Source organism: Microtus oregoni, unplaced genomic scaffold, assembly GCF_018167655.1.
Source record: "Microtus oregoni isolate MIOR12 unplaced genomic scaffold, Mior012 000013F_ref0000133, whole genome shotgun sequence".
NCBI classification, from domain to species: Eukaryota; Metazoa; Chordata; class Mammalia; order Rodentia; family Cricetidae; genus Microtus; species Microtus oregoni.
In genome coordinates, this window is record NW_024543072.1 from 36,755,335 (window position 1) to 36,775,455 (window position 20,121).

The 20,121-nt window shown below is 45.5% G+C and overlaps 2 protein-coding genes across 6 annotated transcripts in view; one reads left to right on the top strand and one right to left on the bottom strand.

The window, feature by feature from the left end:
* Window positions 1-1,884: 1,884 nt before the first annotated feature.
* Pigc (phosphatidylinositol glycan anchor biosynthesis class C) lies at window positions 1,885-4,490 on the bottom strand. 5 transcript variants are annotated; one of them, XM_041662683.1, is made up of 2 exons: window positions 4,426-4,490; window positions 1,885-3,282 (listed from the first exon to the last, which is right to left on the bottom strand). In XM_041662683.1, exon 2 carries the CDS (start codon window positions 3,061-3,063, stop codon window positions 2,170-2,172), a length of 894 nt encoding a protein of 297 aa, XP_041518617.1. In that variant the 5' UTR covers window positions 3,064-3,282; window positions 4,426-4,490; the 3' UTR covers window positions 1,885-2,169. The 5 variants fall into 5 exon arrangements, with proteins under 5 accessions (XP_041518617.1, XP_041518616.1, XP_041518618.1 ...); XM_041662682.1 differs by having other exon boundaries at window positions 4,337-4,468; XM_041662684.1 differs by having other exon boundaries at window positions 4,436-4,461.
* CUNH1orf105 (chromosome unknown C1orf105 homolog) overlaps window positions 2,327-20,121 on the top strand; it is a 28,319-nt gene continuing 10,524 nt past the window's right edge. The window contains exons 1-4 of the mRNA XM_041662687.1: window positions 2,327-2,347; window positions 5,671-5,756; window positions 8,545-8,632; window positions 16,408-16,485. Of these exons, the coding sequence (XP_041518621.1) occupies window positions 2,327-2,347; window positions 5,671-5,756; window positions 8,545-8,632; window positions 16,408-16,485 (273 nt within the window). The remainder of the gene's footprint in view (window positions 2,348-5,670; window positions 5,757-8,544; window positions 8,633-16,407; window positions 16,486-20,121) is intronic.

Consider the following 20,121-nt stretch of genomic DNA (forward strand, 5'->3'; position numbering starts at 1 on the left):
GGCTCCATGCGACAGTTCCTGCTTCCTTTTCCCCCCATCACCAAGGGCCCTTAAGTTTCGGAAAACGGTGTAAATGATCTTGGGGGACAATCGCTCACTTTTATTTTTATCGTGAAACAATCTTCACCGATCACAGCAAACATCAGGAAAAGAATGGGATGGTAGCTGCAGACTTTAGTTCAAAATCTTTTCAAGACATTTGTGAAAAATCAGAAAACCATGAAGCATCGCTGCACAAGCGTGCTGCTCTCTCGCTTTCTAAGCTGGAATGACTTTCAGCAGAGGACAGTACCAGGACGCGTGCTCTCCCAGCTGGGGCCAGCCACTCTGGAAAGAACCTGTTTCACTTTGTGCCACAGCCCTCTGCAAATTTCCCTACATTCCAATTATCATGACACACCCGGAGTCCCTTATCCAATGTGCTCAGGACCAGAAATATGTTGGACTTTTCTTTCCTCGAATTTTGAATTTTTTACGTAAAACAATAGCTTGAGAGTGGAACCTATCCAAACACAAAATTCTCTTATTTTATGTACACCTTATGTACAGCACGAAGAGAACTTTATGTTTCTTAAAAAATTTGGGCCGGGCGGTGGTGGCGCACGCCTTTAATCCCAGCACTCGGGAGGCAGAGGCAGGCGGATCTCGGTGAGTTCGAGACCAGCCTGGTCTACAAGAGCTAGTTCCAGGACAGGCTCCAAAACCACAGAGAAACCCTGTCTCGAAAAAAAAAAAAAAAAAAAATTTGGGCATGAGGATTTCATGCCCAGTGTAGAATGTATATAGTGTAGAATTTTTCACAGGGTATAACACTGATGCTCAAAACCTTTACGATTTTGGAACATTTTTGGTTTCAGAATTTTGCATTTGAGATATTCAGCACTGGTACACTCACACACAGCTCATCTAATTGCCACAGTTCTTAAAGATGAAAACTAAGAGCTGAACAATCAGCTAACTCAAGACGTCACAGATTGCCCCATCTTTAGACAAACTGGATTGCTCATAGTGGGCTACAGAGAGCCCAAGTGACTGTATCAACAAGCTGAACCATTCATTCGCCCCTGGCCTTCTTTCCTCCTCCAGATGTCTGTAACTCTAAATCCCTATCACGTTCCCACCTTTGTGCCGCGGCTAACAGATGTGGCATCAAATGTAGTCATGTCTTGTACAAATGTGCTTGTAACCTGGATTAAATTTAAGACAGCTTACAAGGCTCATTCCACAATAGAAAGCATATTCACAGCTATCGAAGTATTCATTTTTTTCAGAAATTACACAGGCATGAAGCCCAGACTGAGGAGAAGCAAACACTTTGGGAGCAGTAGCAGCTGCCCTCCTGGACACAGCTGCTTGCTCCATCACTTCCAGTTCTTGCTGACATCACTTCTCTGCTCTCAAGGGCTTTCACCAGCCATCCTCCAAGAGTAAATGTCACCTCTTGTTGCCTAGTGGTTTCAGATGAACTCTCTCCAGCTTCTCTCGATGTCTCTAACATTGTGTTTCTGTGACACGTCACTCTCCTTGACTGGCTATGTGTACGATCCGCTAAGAACTAAAACGATTTCTGTGGTATTGGACAACCAGAGACCACCATCCTGGACTCTCAAATTCGGGCTCTAGATATAAAGGTGGCCCCTAGTGTACAGAAAAGGCTAGATAACTGGTTACACACACCTACTACTCTTTATACCACTTTCTGTCTTATGCTTTCAGAAAAACCATGAGATTGGGCCAGTGTGCTGGCCCAGCTGGTAAAGACATTTGCTGCCAAGGCCTGAGTTGAATGCCTAGGACATGCATACTGGAAAGAGAACACACACACACATACACACACTCTCTCTCATATACACATAAATACAGGTATTTTTTAATATGAGACAATTCAATGGGTGTTACTTTTTTAATAAGCAGAACCCTCATTACATTATTTGTTACAAGGAATAAAGAGGGACAATAATTCATGATGGCACCAGAAAGCTTTTTCACAAAATAACTGAAGAACAAACACCTTCACTAAGCCCTTGGTTAAAAAATGCTTTCTTCTGATCTCTGTTATACCACCCAGAACAGCCCTCTGCTTCAAGAGTGGAACTCTGCCTTTAAATGTTATACTGGTTAGGTTCTAAGTCTTTCAGCTTTCTTAATACTGCAATGAAGGTCCCCAGCTTAGCTAAGAAACCTAGACAAGTCTTCTTTAATTTCAGCCTCATCCCAAGGCCCGTGAATATTTTCCTTAAAGAGCTGCAGGCGGATGAGGTAGTAAGGACAAAGACATGAAATGGAAATCAGTAGAAGGGCAAAGAGTATCGCTCCCACACCACTAATGGACAAAAGACCCCCAAAAGCTGAAAATGCAAAAAGCAGGGTGACCCCTACATAGCTTCGTGGGGTATATGCCTTCAGTTTCTTCTGTAACATGGGCCACAGTGCAAAAATCTGGATGGCAAATGTCACCATAATGAAGGCGTGCAGTGACCGGGGAAGACGTGAAGCCAGGCAAACAGAGGCAAAGATGGCCATGTTCAAGGACAGTGTGCTGGATACAATCGCGGCATTGGCACCATAATCAAAGAAGATGAGATGGCCTAACAGCATAAAAACGGACATGGCGTAGATGGTGTCAGTACTGACAGACTCCGTCAGGGTCTTCAGCACGGGTGAAAAACCGTAAGTGAAAGTAATGAAGACCAAAGTACTCTTCAGGTCAGCCCACCGGGTCCGCCCGCTCTTCTTCCGTCCATCGCCTCCATCGATGAGATCAAATAAAATATACCCAAGCAGTGAGGATGCCAGCCCAGTCCCAAAGAGCCACTGGGGGGCCAGAAGCCCCTCATCCATGTACCACCAGATCACCACAAAAACACAGACACTGCAGAGCTGCTGGACCACCACGCTGGACTCGAACACCACAGCCCAGTACTGGTATTTCCGGGCGTAGATGTTCTTCCGGAGTTCTTCCAGGAATCTTTGGTCGACATAATTATCAGGGAAGGGCTGCCGCTCATACAAAACCTTCTGCCACTTGACTTCTTTGGTGTCCGTGACATGTTGAGCGCACATTATCTCATCCTCTCCCCAAGTCCAGGCCGGTTCAGTCTCCCTCAGAAAAGTCCAAGCGAGTCTCGCTCTCGACAAAGCTGCAAATTAACACCTCTCTGGAAATGCCATGCTTGATGCCCTTCAGGCGCTTGCTTCTTTCTTGTTTACAAAGGCTGCGATTCAGGCTAGGCCTGCAATAGATGGGTTTGTTCTGTGAGGAACGACAACTCGGCTGAATTCCTAGAAAAAGAGAGATCTGTGAATACATGAAGGCCTGGGAAGGTCATGGTAGGATTCCGTTACAATCAAAACAACTCAGTCTACTGAAAGCCTAAATCAATTGTGCACGGTGACCTAATTTGAGGCATTAAGAATCACACCTCAAGTTTTAAAATATAATCTTAACAATTGATATCTGCATAACATCACTGACTCAGAACGCTAAAGTTAGCATTTTACCGTCACGACCTTACAAGTTAGTACCCGTCCCACTTTACCTAGTAAAACAGCTGAGTTTCACATTGGTTGGGTATTTTTGTCCCAGAGTAACAAAGTGGAGCCAGAATTCCAACAGAAGTCTACTATCAAAGTTCGTGCTTCTCGTTATCTCCTCTACACAGGCTTAACTCTGGCAGTCATACACCTAAGCTATGTACTATTTTTTTTTTTTTTTTTGGTTTTTCGAGACAGGGTTTCTCTGTAGCTTTGGTGCTTGTCCTGGAACTAGCTCTTGTAGACCAGGCTGGCCTCGAACTCCCAGAAATCCGCCTGCCTCTGCCTCCCGAGTGCTGGGATTAAAGGCGTGCACCACCACCGCCCGGCGCTATGTACTATTTTTGCATGATTGTATTTGCAAGTTATGCAAATAGACAGGGACAGAATCCAAAGCTGTTACAACGCTGTTACCAGGTTCCCAAAGGCATTGGAGTAAGTTGTCGGCCTCATGACAACAATAATCTGCACCATACAGAAGAGTATGATATCTACAGTTTTAGCCCAAACCAAGAACTCAAACCTCCCTTGTTCATTAGCTGAGGTTACCATCCTTAAGTGTTATATCACCTTACTTAGCAGCAAGGAAAACTCAAAAGAGTCAGAAACATGAACGTCATTCAGCAAATGAGAAAGAAAAAAGAAACCTCCTGCTGAACCGTCTTTATTCCATGGAGGCCAGGCTAGAATTTTGCTCCAAAAGCCAGACACTCTGGAATCTGCCCTCACGCACAGGGACTTCTAGGTTTGAGGGGTCCGCGTCACCAGTCGGGGAATGGTCCAGTCTGGTGCTGCCACTCACCCAGCCGGCCGGCCCCTCCCGCCGCCGCCGCCCCTCTCCCAGCCTCGGCTCGGCGGGACCGGCCCGACGTGAAGGATGCCTGAACCCACCTGCACCGACCTCCTAGGGGTGCACGACTGAGATGGGCAGTCGCCCAGCGATTTCTACATCCGGGGCGCGGGGTTGGAGGGTACGTCTGTGGGGGAGCACTTCCGGGTGGACAGGGCTCCACCGCCCAAGCGTCCGGCACGGAGACGCTGCTGCCCTCTACTGGCGGCTCCTCTTCGGGAGATCTGCTCAAAGTCTGGGATGCGCTTTGGCGGCTCCAAGGGAGGAGAAGCCAGGGATAGATTCTGGGCCGTGGAAGAGGGATAACAACCTCAGTTGTTGAACTTGTGTTATTGTCAGGCCTCAGCTAAGGGACTTTCCATGCATTCAAACCTTCCTACAGGTACAGGTGACAGCCCGGGCTCCTGGAGCTATGGTAGAGACCTCAGTAACTACACAGAGAAAACATATCGCCGATCTCATGGAGCTTTCTGGGCACTGGTCTTCACAGAGACGATGTGATCATACGTTTATATTTGTCCAGAGTCAAGCAGCTAGATATTAATTGCAACTAGATCAAATACCCAAATGTGGATGATTCCAAGGCTCGATTCTTTACTAGACTTTGCCACCTAAAAAAGAGGATGGAGTGCCTGGGGTCTGAAAACACGGCTAGAAGATCAGGACAAGAGATTGCTGGAAATATTAAAGAATTTATGAATAGGTGTAAGTACAGAGAGCTGAAAATATCTAGATTACAGGATATAGTGGACACAAAAGTCAGAAAGCATGAACCCATTATTAACTGTGTCGCTTTAAGGAGGTAGCACTATTTTCACTTTGAACTCTTGGTTTGTAAACCAGAAAGGGCACATATTTGTTCTTGGCCACTTACGGGGTGGTGGAAAGACTCGGGTGTAAAAATGCCTTGTCGAATGTTGATTGCTGTGTGGTTGCTATTAGCTCACTTTGCTTATCATCCTGCAAGCACTAGTCAAGTGTTATAACTGTTTTAATATTTTATTTTTAATTTTATCTGCACATGCATCTGTGTGTAGGCATGTGCTCCTAAAAGCAGGTACCTGTGGAGGCCATAGAAAGGTTCTAGGTCCCCTGCAGCTATAGTCACAGGCAATTGTGAGCTGATAGGAGTGAATTAAGAACTGAACTTGGGTTGTCTCAAAGATGAGAGAGTGCTTCTAACTGCTGAGCCATCTCTCCAGCCCTGTGTCCTCTTTTAAGATTTATCTTTATTTTTCCTAAGTGTGATAACCTCTGCAAAATTGTCTCTTCCCCTTTCTCTTTAGGCCTTTGTTCCAAAATTCGACAAGGTTCCTTGGCTTAGTGAGGCCAGCCTGGTAAACAAGCCTCTGGTGCTCAGCATCCCTGGAAGGTAATGCCCAGCTTCGGGGGACAAAATATGTGAGAGAGAACTCAGTGGGCGTCTCCTCAAGGGGGAGAGGTGCATGTGATCACTGGAGAAACCGGGTCAAGTCGTGGAAATCAGAAATGCCTCTGGAGTTCTCGGACAAAGCTTATGCTATCTAAAGGCCTTGCTAGAGGAAATGAGACCCACATAACCTTCCTTCCTGCCCCCACTATTCAAACCTAGACACTATCTCTCAAAATACTTCCACATTTTCCTCCCCTGGTTTAGTTTCCAGTCTTCAAACTGTCAATTATCAAAAGTCTAGAGCTATAACATCCTGTCTTTAAAGAGGAGTAGCTGCTGTTTTTTACTTGGGGCCTTCTCCAGTTTCATGAGCCTCCCACCCCACCCTACCGCACGCCCAAAATCAATACAGAGCGTATTTCTGTTTCTGAAAAAACTGAGGATTTGAATGTAGGGGGCATTTCATCTTCCATTTAAAATAATTAGGTTCTTCATTAATCCCTGCCCCTTTTCGTAATGAAATTGTCCCTAGGTGTGATGATAAGTGGCTGCTCTGGGGGAAGAAAGGTAGGTTGAGATATGATGGAGGGAGGGGAGGAAGGCATTGGGGGATAAGCAAGGAAGGCACAGAGGCTGATTCATAGGCTTGCGTAGCTAGGACAAGCATACTTTGTGAGAGCTTCCTTTCCTGTTGATCATTGTCGTGCATTCTTAAGTCTGTAAACACATCACTGCAGTAGGGCCGTCCCTTTGTCTGCACGTTAAAATAATTCTCAACAAGCTGATAGAGGGGTTTGTGTATCTTCAAAGCAAACGCTTGAGTGCCTATTATTCAGGTGTGTGTGTGTGTGTGTGTGTGTGTGTGTGTGTTTATGTGGCATGAGCAATCAAAGGTTCTATAAATCAAAGGTTTGCTTCAGAAGTAACAAAGTAATATACGTATTAAGGGCTGACATACCTCAAGAATCATCATGAGTAATGACAATTCATCTTTTTAAACTGTGCTATGTCATTAGTTCACATGCTGGTGACAGTCACATGGAGGCCACACTGAGGCTGGTCAGGTAGAGGTGGCAATGAATGGGAGAACTGACCAAAGGTGACATCCTGCCCTCTGCCTGAGTCAGTGTTGCCTCTGATGAGTGAGTCTGGGGCCCAGATATGCTGGATTTCCTAAAATATGGAAATGTTCCGTTGTTAGTGCTTGACACCTAATAAGTTAACCCCCACCCCCTCCTCTGCTGACCACATTTCGGCCACATTTAGTGATTAGATGCTCCATATGGCAGTAAGAGAAATTCTTCTCAGTTATGCTATAAGATGGAGGCAGCAATCTCAATCTCTGCTTGGAGAAATGAGTCTACTTACCTCACCAAACTCAGGCTGGACGAGACCTGTGAAGTGCTTTCAGCTCTCGGAGGACAGGGCAGGAACATAGTTTATTGGGAACAGAAAGACGAAAATTGATGTTTAGCTGTCTATAAGGACAGAAACTCTTCATTTGCCTGGAGTTTCAGGTCCCAGAATATTTGCTTGGCAGTGACTTCCCTAACCCCTTGGGGGAATAGTTGAAAGCACTCAAAGTATTATGTTCCCTTGGACAGGCAGATCCAATAGAATGGTTTAGAAAAGGTAAAGGAATGTTTAGTGAAATACATCTCAGAACATTCCAGCTTCAAAAACACTCTGGAAATGCAGGTATGAGGATGGAGGTGAGGCCTGTAAGACCCAGGAAGTGATGGGGAAGGGGCTGTACAAAGCTACTTCCTCCCAGGACCACTCTCCCAGCTTGGCCACACTGCCCAAAGCTGCTCAGGACACAGAGGTCCTGTTAATGAGAGATTGTTGTGTGCTAAAGCAGGACTGACCTGGCCTTCTTGTCTTTCCTGGTTACTTTTGGGATAATAAATCCGAGGCAGCCCATTCCCATAGCTGAGAAGCGTGTGGAGGAACTCACATCAGCTCATCCCCGCCCCACCCCCCCAGGACCAGGGAGGTGGCAGGAAAATGAAACAATGGCTACTTGATGAGCGCCACGCTCCTTCACATGACCAATGAACAATGAAGCCCTTCTCCCTGAAGAAGAGAGGTGTTCTTGGCAGGGCACAGCACTCCCTGTTTCCATTCCTTGGATGGCTGGGGCATGCCCAGTGTCTCACCACCCCCACACGAAGGCCTCAGCCCCTAATAGTGGAAGGGTAGGGAATCCTGCGGAGACAACTGGTGTGGCCCTGCCATATCTTCCATGTCACCTGACAGCTGGGAGGAATGTGCCAGTGACAGATAGCCTGTGGGGGAAAGAGGGAAATTGTTTGAGTGTGCAGGGGCATAAAGTCCAGGCAGCCCAGCTAGGCATGAAAGGATTCATTCTTGGTCTTTGTTAAAGATTTCACAGCCATGCAGACACGTTGAAGAAGAAACCTAAGGCGCATTTCATCCGTGCACGTTTGCTTTCAGGGGCCATCTTTCCCTGATTTACTTGTATTCCGTCTAGGACTGTAGTTGGTTAGTTTGAGAGAGAGAGAGAGAGAGAGAGAGAGAGAGAGAGAGAGAGAGAGAAAGAGAAGTTAAAGTGGCCTAAGAGGACTGAGTGTATATGGGAGTGCTCCATGGCCTGAGCCGCCATGACCCGAGCCTGCATGGCCTGAGTCTTGATAGTCCGAGCTATGCAGAACTATAGAACTGGAGCAGGAGGCAGTGCAAGTCCCCAAGCCGTGTCTCTGAAACAGCTGGGACCTCCATGGCTTGGAGACTCTGATTCTAACTTCCTTTTGCTTTCATCACTCAGATATCATGCCTCTGCCACTGTTCTGACTTTATCCAAGAAGGATATGGATTTGCCAAATTTGCTTCAGGTTCCAGATGTCATATTGAAGGTACTCAGAATGTTTTAATTGAATCCCACTGTTGTCTTCCTCGAGCGTAGAATGTTTCATGAACACTATATCTTTTCCTTGATCCCTAATATAGACTGTGAATGTATTTCCTGTCGCCTTAACAAGAGTCTGTGCCTGGCACATCATCAGTGCTCAATGAATATTTATCTGTTTAATTACATGAATTTGTATCACCACAAATAAAACAAAGTTTTATTTGTTCTTACCCTGACTCAAGTATTTTAGTATTCCAGTATGCTATAACTAAAAATAAATAATGTTAGAAATGCCAGAAAGGGAAAGCAGAAATTATGGAAGAGTCTGCCAGAAGCCCTTCAGAGACGGCATCTCGGCATCTAATGAGATTGTTTCTGGTTTCTAGAGACACTAACCCAGCCTCTTCCAAGCCCCCAGGAATTATGGCTGTCTTCCCCAAACTAATCCCTACACCTGTGGGGCTTTCTGTTTAAAACTCCCACACTTCCCCTCCTCCCTCAGAAATCCCATACAACTGATTGCTGGTGGCCCCTCGAGTCACTGTGTGGTGCAGAGGCATCTGAGCCGAGGTGCTGGAGCTGTCAGCACTTGTAGAGGGAGGGAAGGACACACCTGGTGACATTAGGAATTCTTTCACTTGTAAGGCTGTAGGCATTCTCCAGGCTCTCGCAAGGTCATGCCTGAGGGAGAGTTCCCATAGCACTTGGCCAAGTGCCCAGCACGTAGTATGAGCTCAGTTACCATAAGCAACAATTATTAGGAGCCCTCATGTCAGTCCCTGAATGCTAACTGAACCCTTTTTCTTTATTCTAACATGATACAGAAAAGAGTAGCTCGTTTGCAGCCCACAGAAATTCAGCAGGGGCAGGCTAGATGAGATGAGTCTGGCGATAGGGAAATATCAGAGAGTGGCGCGAAGTGCTTGACATGGTAGTAGGGATGGTCACTCCAGGCTGGGAGGGGTGCGGAGTGCTTGACACGGTAGTAGGAATGGTCACTCCAGGCTGGGAGGGGTGCGGAGTGCTTGACATGGTAGTAGGGATGGTCACTCCAGGCTGGGAGGGGTGTGGAGAAAGGGAGGAAGTGGAGCCTGCATGGCTTGAAGGTAACACATTTACACCTATAATCCTGAGCCAGCTTAGAGAAAGAGCAAAAGAGATTCAGGGAAAGGACAGAATATCAGAAAGATGTGGAGCCTGAGAGAGCAGGAAATGCTTGAAGAATACCCAAGAGTCAGTCAGAGCTCCATGGAAGAGGAGCAAGGCTGCTGTGCCCAGCCAGAGCACAGCCAACCCATAAAGCCATGAACTGTGAGCAGACATTCCAGTAGTCCCCCTCACACCCTGAACTAGCCAGGCTGCTATGACAGCCTGATGAGGGGAGAGAAGGGAGCAGAGACTGACCACAGACATGAAGCTTTCACTCCCCCAAATCTAAGCTATTTAGACAAGCTCTCATCTGCTCTCAGCTGCCTGTTCCACTCGGCAGAGGTCTGCTCAGCGTCTCAGTGCACAGCCTAGACACCAAGACACCTATGCACCCCGTGGCTTTTCTAAAGACAACTAGAAGCCTTCCTCTCACAGTGCCTAGCATTTGGTGTATGCAATACTAGTGTCTGGCCACTAGAGAGCAGTTAGGAGCAACAACCTTCAGCAGCCTGACCAACAATAGTTCTGAAAGACCAATCTCTGGGCAGACCTAAGAGGAATCCCAAAAGCCCTGCTTCCAGCAACAGTGAGAAATCCATGGGGTTTTCCCTCATTTTCGTCTTACTAGGGTCTGCCCCTTCACTGTTGTGTGTGAGAGAAAGGTTGGAAGGGTCTCTGAGGAGTCTAGGATCCTTGTTCTGTTAGGCACCACGCAGTGCCTGAAGTCAGACCTCCAGAGTATGCTATAAGCTACCAATCCTTGCCACATGTATGCAGGATCAGCAGCTGCTCCTTCCCAGACAGAAGCTATGTGGTGCCTCAAGGGAGTGGAATGTTTTGTGGACACTGGATATTCTTCTTTATCCCTAAGCCAGGGACCTGCCAAGAAACTGCTAATCATTGTGATGCCAACCAGAGGCCCTGGGCACTGTATAGGTGCAAAGGTTCCGACACCTGGCTCCCTTCCTCTTCTCCATCAAGAGTCAAGGGGCACGATTTGAACTCTCATAGTTCACAGGAGCATTCCACACTTGTCTTGCAGGGGCCATGCAGCAGCTGCAGGTACGAGTGTGCCAGAAGCAGACAGAGAGCAAAGACAGGCAGGGCAGTCTGGGAGTGGGAGTGGGCGGCAGACAGAGAGCAAAGACAGGCAGGACAGTCTGGGAGTGAGAGTGGGTGGCAGACAGTAAGAATAGGATGTATCGAGAGAGAGGGGTCTAAAACAATACCCATGGGGGTGGATAATGAGGAAAGCTTTCAAATGAAGGCAGGAAATGAAACCTAAACATTCCCTCAAATGTTTACCAAGCAGAATTTTCACTAGCCTCACTCGTCTAGCATTTCACCTTGTGAAGGTGCCAGAAGCTCACTTACTCTATGTTGAGGGAAAGGAAGTCCATGGGTGAACTGGGCTAAGGCACCTGGAGGCTCTCAGCCTCCTCTGCCAACCTGTGGGGGCAGAGTATGAGCTAGCCAGGACTTGCAGGCTACACACTGATTCCCGCTCTCAGTGCCTTCCCCCACTGGTTCTCCCCTCTCTTTGATCCGACTTTGCTTTCCTGACCTAATGAAGTCAGATTAAACATGACAGTATTATTTATTTTGCTTTTAGCAGGGCTGTGACAAAAAGCTTTGGCTGAAGCCATTGCTCAATATCAGAGGGTGAGCTGGGAAACAATAAAAGATGAATCCCATTTTCTCACCACTAAGATCTCTTCAGCAGCTATCTCTCCTTGATTCTAAATTGTGAAAGTCATGGCCACGAAGAAAACTACCTCATATGGTCCTAAGTCCTTTTCCTGTTTATATTTATCAAACATGAAACTATAAAAACAATTTTAGAATAATGAGTCTGATTGCTATAAAATGATGGTGGTCACAGAACTTAAATTTGAATAATAGTAAATCTGGATAATAAATACCTGGTTCTTTATTGTATGTTTAATATTTTTTTCTAGTGAATAGTGGGGGGAACTTTTGTACTTACTCTTTGATGGCAGTCATGGATATTTTCAGGTAGAGGGGAAGCTGTAATTATTTTATGGGTTTTCTGGAACAGTAAACTGACAACCCTTTCCATCTTTAAAGGGTATTCGGACAAGTATGCCCTCAAGTAGACTCTAAGGATACACTGTTACCCTGAGGGGAAGAAATAATCTGTCTTTGACCCTTTTATAAAAAAGAAAAGACAAAATTTTCTACCTCTGCACCTAAGTGAATGAGTTACCAGATAGGCCTCTTAGACTTTGTGGCTCCTGTTTCCTCAGTGGCTTACTTGAGAGAGGAAACCAGAAAGGTCCCTGTCAGCTAAGTCAGGAGTAAATCAGAAAGATCCCTGTCAGCTCAGTCAGGAGTAAACCAGAAAGTTCCCTGTCAGCTAAGTCAGGAGTAAACAAGGTCCCTGTCAGCTCAGTCAGGAGTAAGCAAGGGAAAGCAGTAGATGTGGTGAAGGGCAGAAAGGACGTAGGCAAATTATCGTTATCCCGAAATCAAGCTGTCTATTTTTAAAACCACCATCTGGCACTTACATTTTCAGTTTTTGTTATGTAAACAGGTGTGTGTGTTTGTGTGTGTGTGTGTGTGTGTGTGTGTGTGTGTAAGGATGGGAAGAATGAAATAAACTTCAAGTTCTTTATCAAGCCAAAATCTTGGGCCTTGAACAACATTTTAGGAACCTCAGGAAACACTATCCTAAAATAAGATCTTACAGTTGTGAAATATAAAGAGGAATCTTCAACATCTGGGGGCTGGTTGACATCTGGTTACACCTCTTTGGGCTTTTTACAGGTTGCTGTCATCTTCCTGTTACTACTTCTGTCTGCCTTCTCGAGGGTAGCTGCTCAGGAAACAAGAGACACTTTAACATTTCAGTGTCTCTCACTGGGGAGATGATATCACCAGGAACTTGGCGCTGAGCCTGGCCAGTTCTCTCTCCCTTGCTGCTGCTTCTGCTATACCAGCCTTAGGAAGGAGAGTGAGGTGGGGATGGTGCAGGTCAGAAAGACCTTGGTTTCATGGCTGGGAAAGAGCGCATGACCAAAGGAAAGGAGCCCTCTCGCACATGGAATCCAAAATGGTTTATGTCAGCTTTAGATTTGCCTGGTGCTGCTGCCTCCTGGAACTCTGAGCCTACTTACCCTCCAAATAACGAGAAATAGAGCAACTCTTCTTGGAAGCAAGACTGGCTGATTGTGGGTCCGAGCTGAGGCATGGCCAAGATTAGCTTTGCTCTTCAGGCACTGAAGTGGCGGGTTAGCAATCCACTTCTGTCCTTTTGGTCACAGGGACCATCAGGAGGGGCTGCGGGGCCCAGAGAACTTTCAGTATTGGCTGACATCACCCAGGTAGCAGAACTCGGTCTAGAATGGAGCCCTTCAGTCTCCTGGCCTGTGCTTCTCTGCAGCTCCTTACACAAAGAATAACACTACTGTCCTATAAGATCTCTGTGACACAATGTCGTAACAGCAATCTTTATGTATATGTCTATATTTGCATCTGTTAATTCAAATAACTCATCATTCAATATTTAGGTTGTATACCTGTGCCCATTACAGTCTTTAGGAACAGTGTACGAGGCATAGTTCTTGCAGCTAAGTAACTCTTAGCTGGTGGTGGGAACAAAAAGATTGTTTTGAATAAATCAAACTGCAAAGAAAGTTTCACCAAGTCTATACTGGAATAGAGAGGTAGGCATCCAACTCAATCTAAGAGGGTGATAAAAGACAGAGAAGGATGTGGGCTTTCTGAGAAAGGTGAGAGCTAATGTTGTCAACTGGCCAGAATCTAGAATCACCTGAAGACCGTGTTTGCCCATTGTGTTAATAAAGATGGGGAGACCTGCTGATTGTGAGGGGGGATCCCAAACGGAGCACTAGCATGCAAGCATGCACTAAACTCTGCTTCCTGACTCTTAATGCAGTATCCCCAACTGCTTCAGTTCCCTGTCATCTTGACTCTCTGCCATGGCTGACTGCACCTTGGAATTGTGGGCCAGAGGAAACACTTGCATTGTGCTCACCAGTGTATTTTATCACAGCAGTGGGGTAAAAGCTGTGCCTTAAAGGGTAATGAATTAACAAGGACAGATCAAGAATCTAGAGAATAGTTTAATCCTTTTGATGTCAAAGATTATAGCTACCATTGTTCTGGAACTATATAAGCATTGCCAGGGAGACTTCACTAATATATTTGCCCCATGGCTTGTCACCAACTCTGATCCCAACCCATGAATGGCCTCGTAGTATTCTATGAGGTGGCGAGAAGTCTTTAAATGTGGGAGTAACTGATAACAGAGAAGATAATATACAGATGCTTCTACTCCAAATGAGCCAGCCCAAAGATTTCCTCATAGCTGCTACCCTCCATCCAAGTCTTCTTAAACCTCAACCCACCACCAATGTCCCTTCTCTTTGTTCCCTGTTTTCTTTCTAAGGTCCCAGAGATATCATTGATGCTCTGGGTGGCAGTTTTTGAGAGGTCAGAAGACCTCAGAAATCTGGGAAATGGATGGCGGAGCCTTAGCTACAAGGTAGAGCACCTCTGAGTGCCTGGGAAGTCATGGCAGAAAGCTGATTCAGTTCAAAGCCAAGGAACATACACAGAGAGCTTACTGACCAGTCCCTCTTCTCACCCAAGCCTTTCTCCCACCAGGCAACTAGAATTTTCTAACCCCCAAGGATGATTTGCTTGGTTACTCTCCCAGGTTTTGCGCACAGTTTTCTGGGCCTTCAGTGCCTTCCCCTTTTCTCATGTACCGGAAAAGTGCCAAATCTGTTGACCTGTTCCTCTCCTCAGACCCTCCTCTCTGCTTATTACTCCCAGGGAACTCAGCAGTGACCCCCAGCTTCACTGGGGCCTCCTGCAGTTGTTTCTGTCCTAGAACCATCAACACTGCTAGAGTCTGACTCTAAAGTGATCCCCCCCCCCAGAAGTTTGGGGTCCAGTACTCCAGTTTATGGCACCACAGGGAAAGCTGTGGAACCTTAAGAAAGCCAGTCCCAGCTGGAAGTCAGAGCACTCGGGACTGAACTTGGAGAGTTATACCTATCCCTGGTTCAGCATGAGCTGTCTGCTTCCTGGTCCACTGTCATGAGAACTTGTTGCTACCAACATCTCTTGCTGTCGTGGACCAAATGACTCTGTTCTGTCCCCCCAGCCGTGATGAACTGAAATCCCCCCCCCCCAAAACAGAATAAACCTTTTCCTTACCCATTTCTGTCGGGTGCTTTGTCTTAGTGCAGAGCAAGGTAACTAATACAGCAGCGGTGCTTGGGCATGCTAATTGCTGGACCACAAGCAGCTAAACGCGAGAAGCTGTCTTATTTACCTAGGAGTACCTAATGAATAGTGAATTTGTGTTGTCTTCACATCTTCCTGAGAACTTTGTATTATTTATGTATTATATATGGCACCACCCCATATATAGTGACCTCACAAGAAATATCGGTTCTTAAATTATTGAGTCTATCCATTTGCGTTCATGCTCCCACCTGTCAACCCACAATGTTAATACTGAGCTGATTCTTTCTCGTGTCCTATAACGACGAAGCATATTTTAAATATTTGTCCGAAGAATCCAACTTTTGTCAGTAGTATTCAGTCTTCAAACTCCAAACGCCATGTACCTCTCAGGATGAAAGTACTTGTGATCAGTGGGCAAAGGTCACCTTCGGCGCACACTAACCATGCTGGGTAGATGTGTTCATCCTTTCCTGTCTCCCACACCTCCCAGGGCAACAGGAATGAGTCAGGACATACATGGGTTGACCCGAAGGAGAAAGCTTAAGTTGACAGTCTTGTTTGCTTGTCTTTGTGGCGCTCTTCCCACCTATGCTCTATACTTTCTGTGGGTGAATCGCATTACTTTGACGCCAGTGTGCATCAGAAGGTGCTAGATCAAACCTCCAATGTAATTTTAGATTCAAACTCTCATCTGCCTCCTAAGGAAACCTCTCCAGACATGCACGTTAGAGGCCTCTGTTCAGGTATAAATGCTCTGAGGCTCTCACCCATTCTGCAGGAAATCAGAAAGAAGGCAGTCTGTACAGGGAACAGAAGGGCATCCCATCCTCCTTCCACTAGCTGTCCCTTTGCCTTGGTTGGCACAGCCTTGCTTTCCCAACGAGGGGCTCACAACACATATACAGCTCTAGTTCCGCTGTGGCTTAATGCTCGCTGCACAGAGGGACTGCAGAAAGATTTATGGGAAAATCTTCATGGAGTCAAAAGGTCCTGGGTCGCTTGGTGAAACTTGTTTCAAAAATGGGGGAATGTGCTGCCTGTAGGGAAACACAGCCCTTCTGCCACATATGCACAGGCTAAAAGGCAGAGATCCTACTGCATTTTATTTCCTAATCCCCAGTCTAGCTGTCCTTGCATTTCTGTCACTGTATACAGCAGCCCCGAGGCCACCACCTTGTCTCTAGTCGCTCCCTCCTGCTTAAGCCCTTTCTGAAGCTGTAAGGTACAGCAAATCCCAGACTAAGCAGCCACTCTAGAGCAGCTAAAATAAGAATACCCATTTCATTTTTTATGAAAGGAAGTTCCCCCTCTCCCTGTTTTTAACTCTTTTTCTGCCCTGAGTATCTATCTTATCCTCTCCTCACTCATAACTGTTCCCTTTCCCCATAGGCCGGAAAATATGAGCATGAAAATCTGTCGCCCAGGAACAAGCAACTGTACCACTCCACATGTCGAGAAATGAAAACGGTAGGCAAGAGAGGAAGTTCCTAGGTACAGAACTCCCCCTCCCTCCACTGAAGCTCTGTACAAAGACATAGTGATGGGGCCCTTTACAGGGAAATCTGACAGAGCCAACAAAGGAGGCTGTGGGTTCTGAGAGCAGCATCTGTTGGTACAATATAAGCCACTCTCTCCATTTCAAGAAGCCAAAAGTGAACCAGGATAAGTAGAGATGAGATGAGCCACTCTGGGGCTTGTCATTAGCTACACAAACACAGAGATTCTGAGGGATGTGGAGCTGTTCCTCAGCATGACATCACCACAATACACACACACACACACACATACACACATGCACACACATGCATGCTCATGCACACACACATAACACACACATACACACAATGCACACATGCATGCAAATGCACACACAACACATACACATACACACAACACACACATACATGTACATGCACACAAAAACACACAATGGACACACACATATGTACATGCACACACATGCGCACACACACATACACAAAGTCATCTCCACCATTGTAATTATGAAATAAGCTGCTTGCTTTGGAGTTAGTCATTAATTCAGTCTGAGCCTCGGAAGAAGGCTGGAGAGAGGTTCTGCAGTAGCTTTGGCCAGCCAGAGCTGTCCCTTGACCTGAATAACTATAATTTGTAATGGAAAATAGTGGAAAGGAGGGATGCTATGGGAAAGGAGATCCGGGAGGAAAAGGGCAGTGCTGCCACATGTCGGAGTTGCTACTGAAAAGAGGATTAGGATTAGGGTAGCATGGCTATTAGGATTAGAATAGGAATATGACTTGATTTAAGGGTGATTTAGCTGACTGTTTAGTGCAGGTGATAAAGGACCACTTTAAGTCTGATATCCACTAAGGTTCCTTTGACTTGAGAAAGCCAGGGCTAAGGTTATAAGATGAAGGGTTAAAGGATGAGGGGCCCAGGGACCAAACGGATAAGGAAGGACTCTGAGCTGAGTGACAAGTGAAGGTGAGTTGAGTGAACCTCTGTGTGGCCGAAGCTCGTGGCAAACGCTGCTCTCAGGGTTGCCATCTGTTGATTTTCCTCACGCCAGGGACCAGTGTTCAACGTGAGATCTGTGGTCTGGGCTGGGATTTCTCGTGCTTTCATTCCTGAAATCACATTTAGAGTACCATGACCTCAGGCTAAACTGGCCACGGCCAACTGGAACACTTGGGACTTCAGAAGCTCCTGTTCTCAAGACCTCTTCCCTGACCTTTGCCCCAGCTCAGACCTGAGAGGAGTAGACCCATGTGCCCATGGCTTCCCTGCTGGCTACAGCTGCTACAGTCGTAGCCTTCCAACAAAATGGTGCCTAGGAACTCTTCTCGATTACTGTCAGAGCTGGCTGAGAAACTGGAGAAAAACAACAAGCACACCTGGCATGCTAGCCTCGCTGTGCCATGGAAAGGGACTGTTGACTGCTGTAGTTTCTCTCTCACCCATGCTTCCTTAACAGCTCCTTCATTGAAGACAGCAGGGGAGGATGTGACGACCCCTAGGAGAACTTTATCAGCATAGTGAAAGGTATCCACCACAACACACACACATAACATCATGCTTAAGGACCAAACACTAGATGATTTCCTAAGAGCAGACATGACAGGATGTCTATCTACACTAATTCTTCCTTCTCAAGACTGTGCTGCACATTCTAGCCGGGGCAACAAGAAAAGCTGCAATGGTCTGTCACAGTTGCTAAATAAGAGCCATACATCAGAAACGAAAAAGCAAAACTATTTCTATTTACAGATGGTGTGATTTTATATAGAAAACACCCCCAAGACAGACAGACAGACACACGCACGCGCACACACACACACACACACACACACACCTATGACAACTAATAAATTAGTAAAATAAGGTTTATGAACACAGAGTCTGTATGCAAATACCAAATTATTTCTATACACTAATAGCAATTCCAAAATAATATTCTCATTTACAAGAGTATCAAAATGAAAGTAAAATACACTAAAGGAAAATAGATGAGATCAGCACATTAAATTTTTTTAATTATGTAAAGTAATTAAGGAAGACCTACTAAATGAAAAAAAAATACCATCTTCATGGATTAGAGCATTTACTATTATAAAGATGGTGATTCTCCTCAAATTTATTTATAGTTGTGACCACTTAAAACCCAAACAGCCTCTTTGTAGAAACTGACAAGCAGATATAAAAGTTTATGTAAAAATTAAAGAGATGCAAAATAGCTAAAACAGTCTTGAAATAGAATAACAAAGTTTGTGAGCTCACAGCCTAATTTTAAAACCCACTACAAGGCTACAGTTAGGACAATGTGGTATTGATACAAGAATAAACATGTTGAGCACTGGAATGAAATTAAGATTTCATAATTAAATCCTTGCATTCCATAACAATTGACCTGTTAAAACAAGGATGCTATCATAATCAGGAAAATTCATCTCAATAAAAGCGCTGGAACAGTTGCATATAAATATGCAAAATAATGAGAGGGTACCTTTCCCTTATAACATATTGAAAACAAATTCTCACAATCCATCAGAGCCTTAAATATGAGTGAAACCATAAAACTCTTACAAAGAAACTTAAGTGAAAACTTTTATAGCTGTTGGTAAGCCAATTATTTCATATATATATATATAATATATATTATATAATATATATATTATATATATATTATGCAACACAAAGCCACAAGAAAAATATAAATAACGTATCAGTACAAACCCTTGCAGTCCTGGTCACCAGAAAGCTTCATAGTCCTCCAAGCTTGGAGACCAACTAGGAGAACAATCTCAAATCTGTATATTCACTTTATTTTTGAGAAGAAAACATCTCTCCATCAAACCCAACTTACAAAGTTGCTATAACTAGGTCCCATCCTGAAAAAGGAGATAGTGTTCAAACTTTGTCATACTCAAGGATTTAAAAATCTCTGATTATCCCAATTCTGATGACTTACTGGTCATTCTGCCAAACCAACACAAAGACCTGAAAACTCACAAACCGACTTGATTCCGATGTGACCACAGTACCAAGCCCAGATAAGACCCTACACTAAAGAACATGTATCTTTTACCATGGAGGGGGCAAGGGTGCCACTCTCAAAAACTGAGACAAGAGTCCTAGCCCCTGAGACCTAAGGCATTGGCAGCTCCTGGAGGCAGGCAGTATGCCGTAATCCTCCGTTTCTGCTGAACCCCGACAAGTGGCTGGTTATAGGTCCACGCCTTCATTCAGTCTGAGACAAAAATAGGCTTAGTGCTGAGGTCCCTTTTCACTGTATCTCTGTGTATATAACTGGGTATGGGCTCCAGTCACCGCTGGGCAAAGCAACTGCTTGTGGGCCTCTACTGCACTGGGGCCAAGAAAGACAAAGTAGTTACCTATCACCTTCTTCTCCCATGCCCAGTTGTTTATGGGCCCATGCCACCACCAAGACTGGAGGCATGTGCTGCATGATCCCCATTGCCAATGAAAGTCAGAAGTCCTTGAAGGCAGCAGAGCTCGCTCCAGCAGTACCTCACAAAGCTACCATTGTTGCTACCACTCCTATAGTTTTGATGACCACATAGAGGGACATGCCACCATAACTGTTGTATATACCACACCTACTCC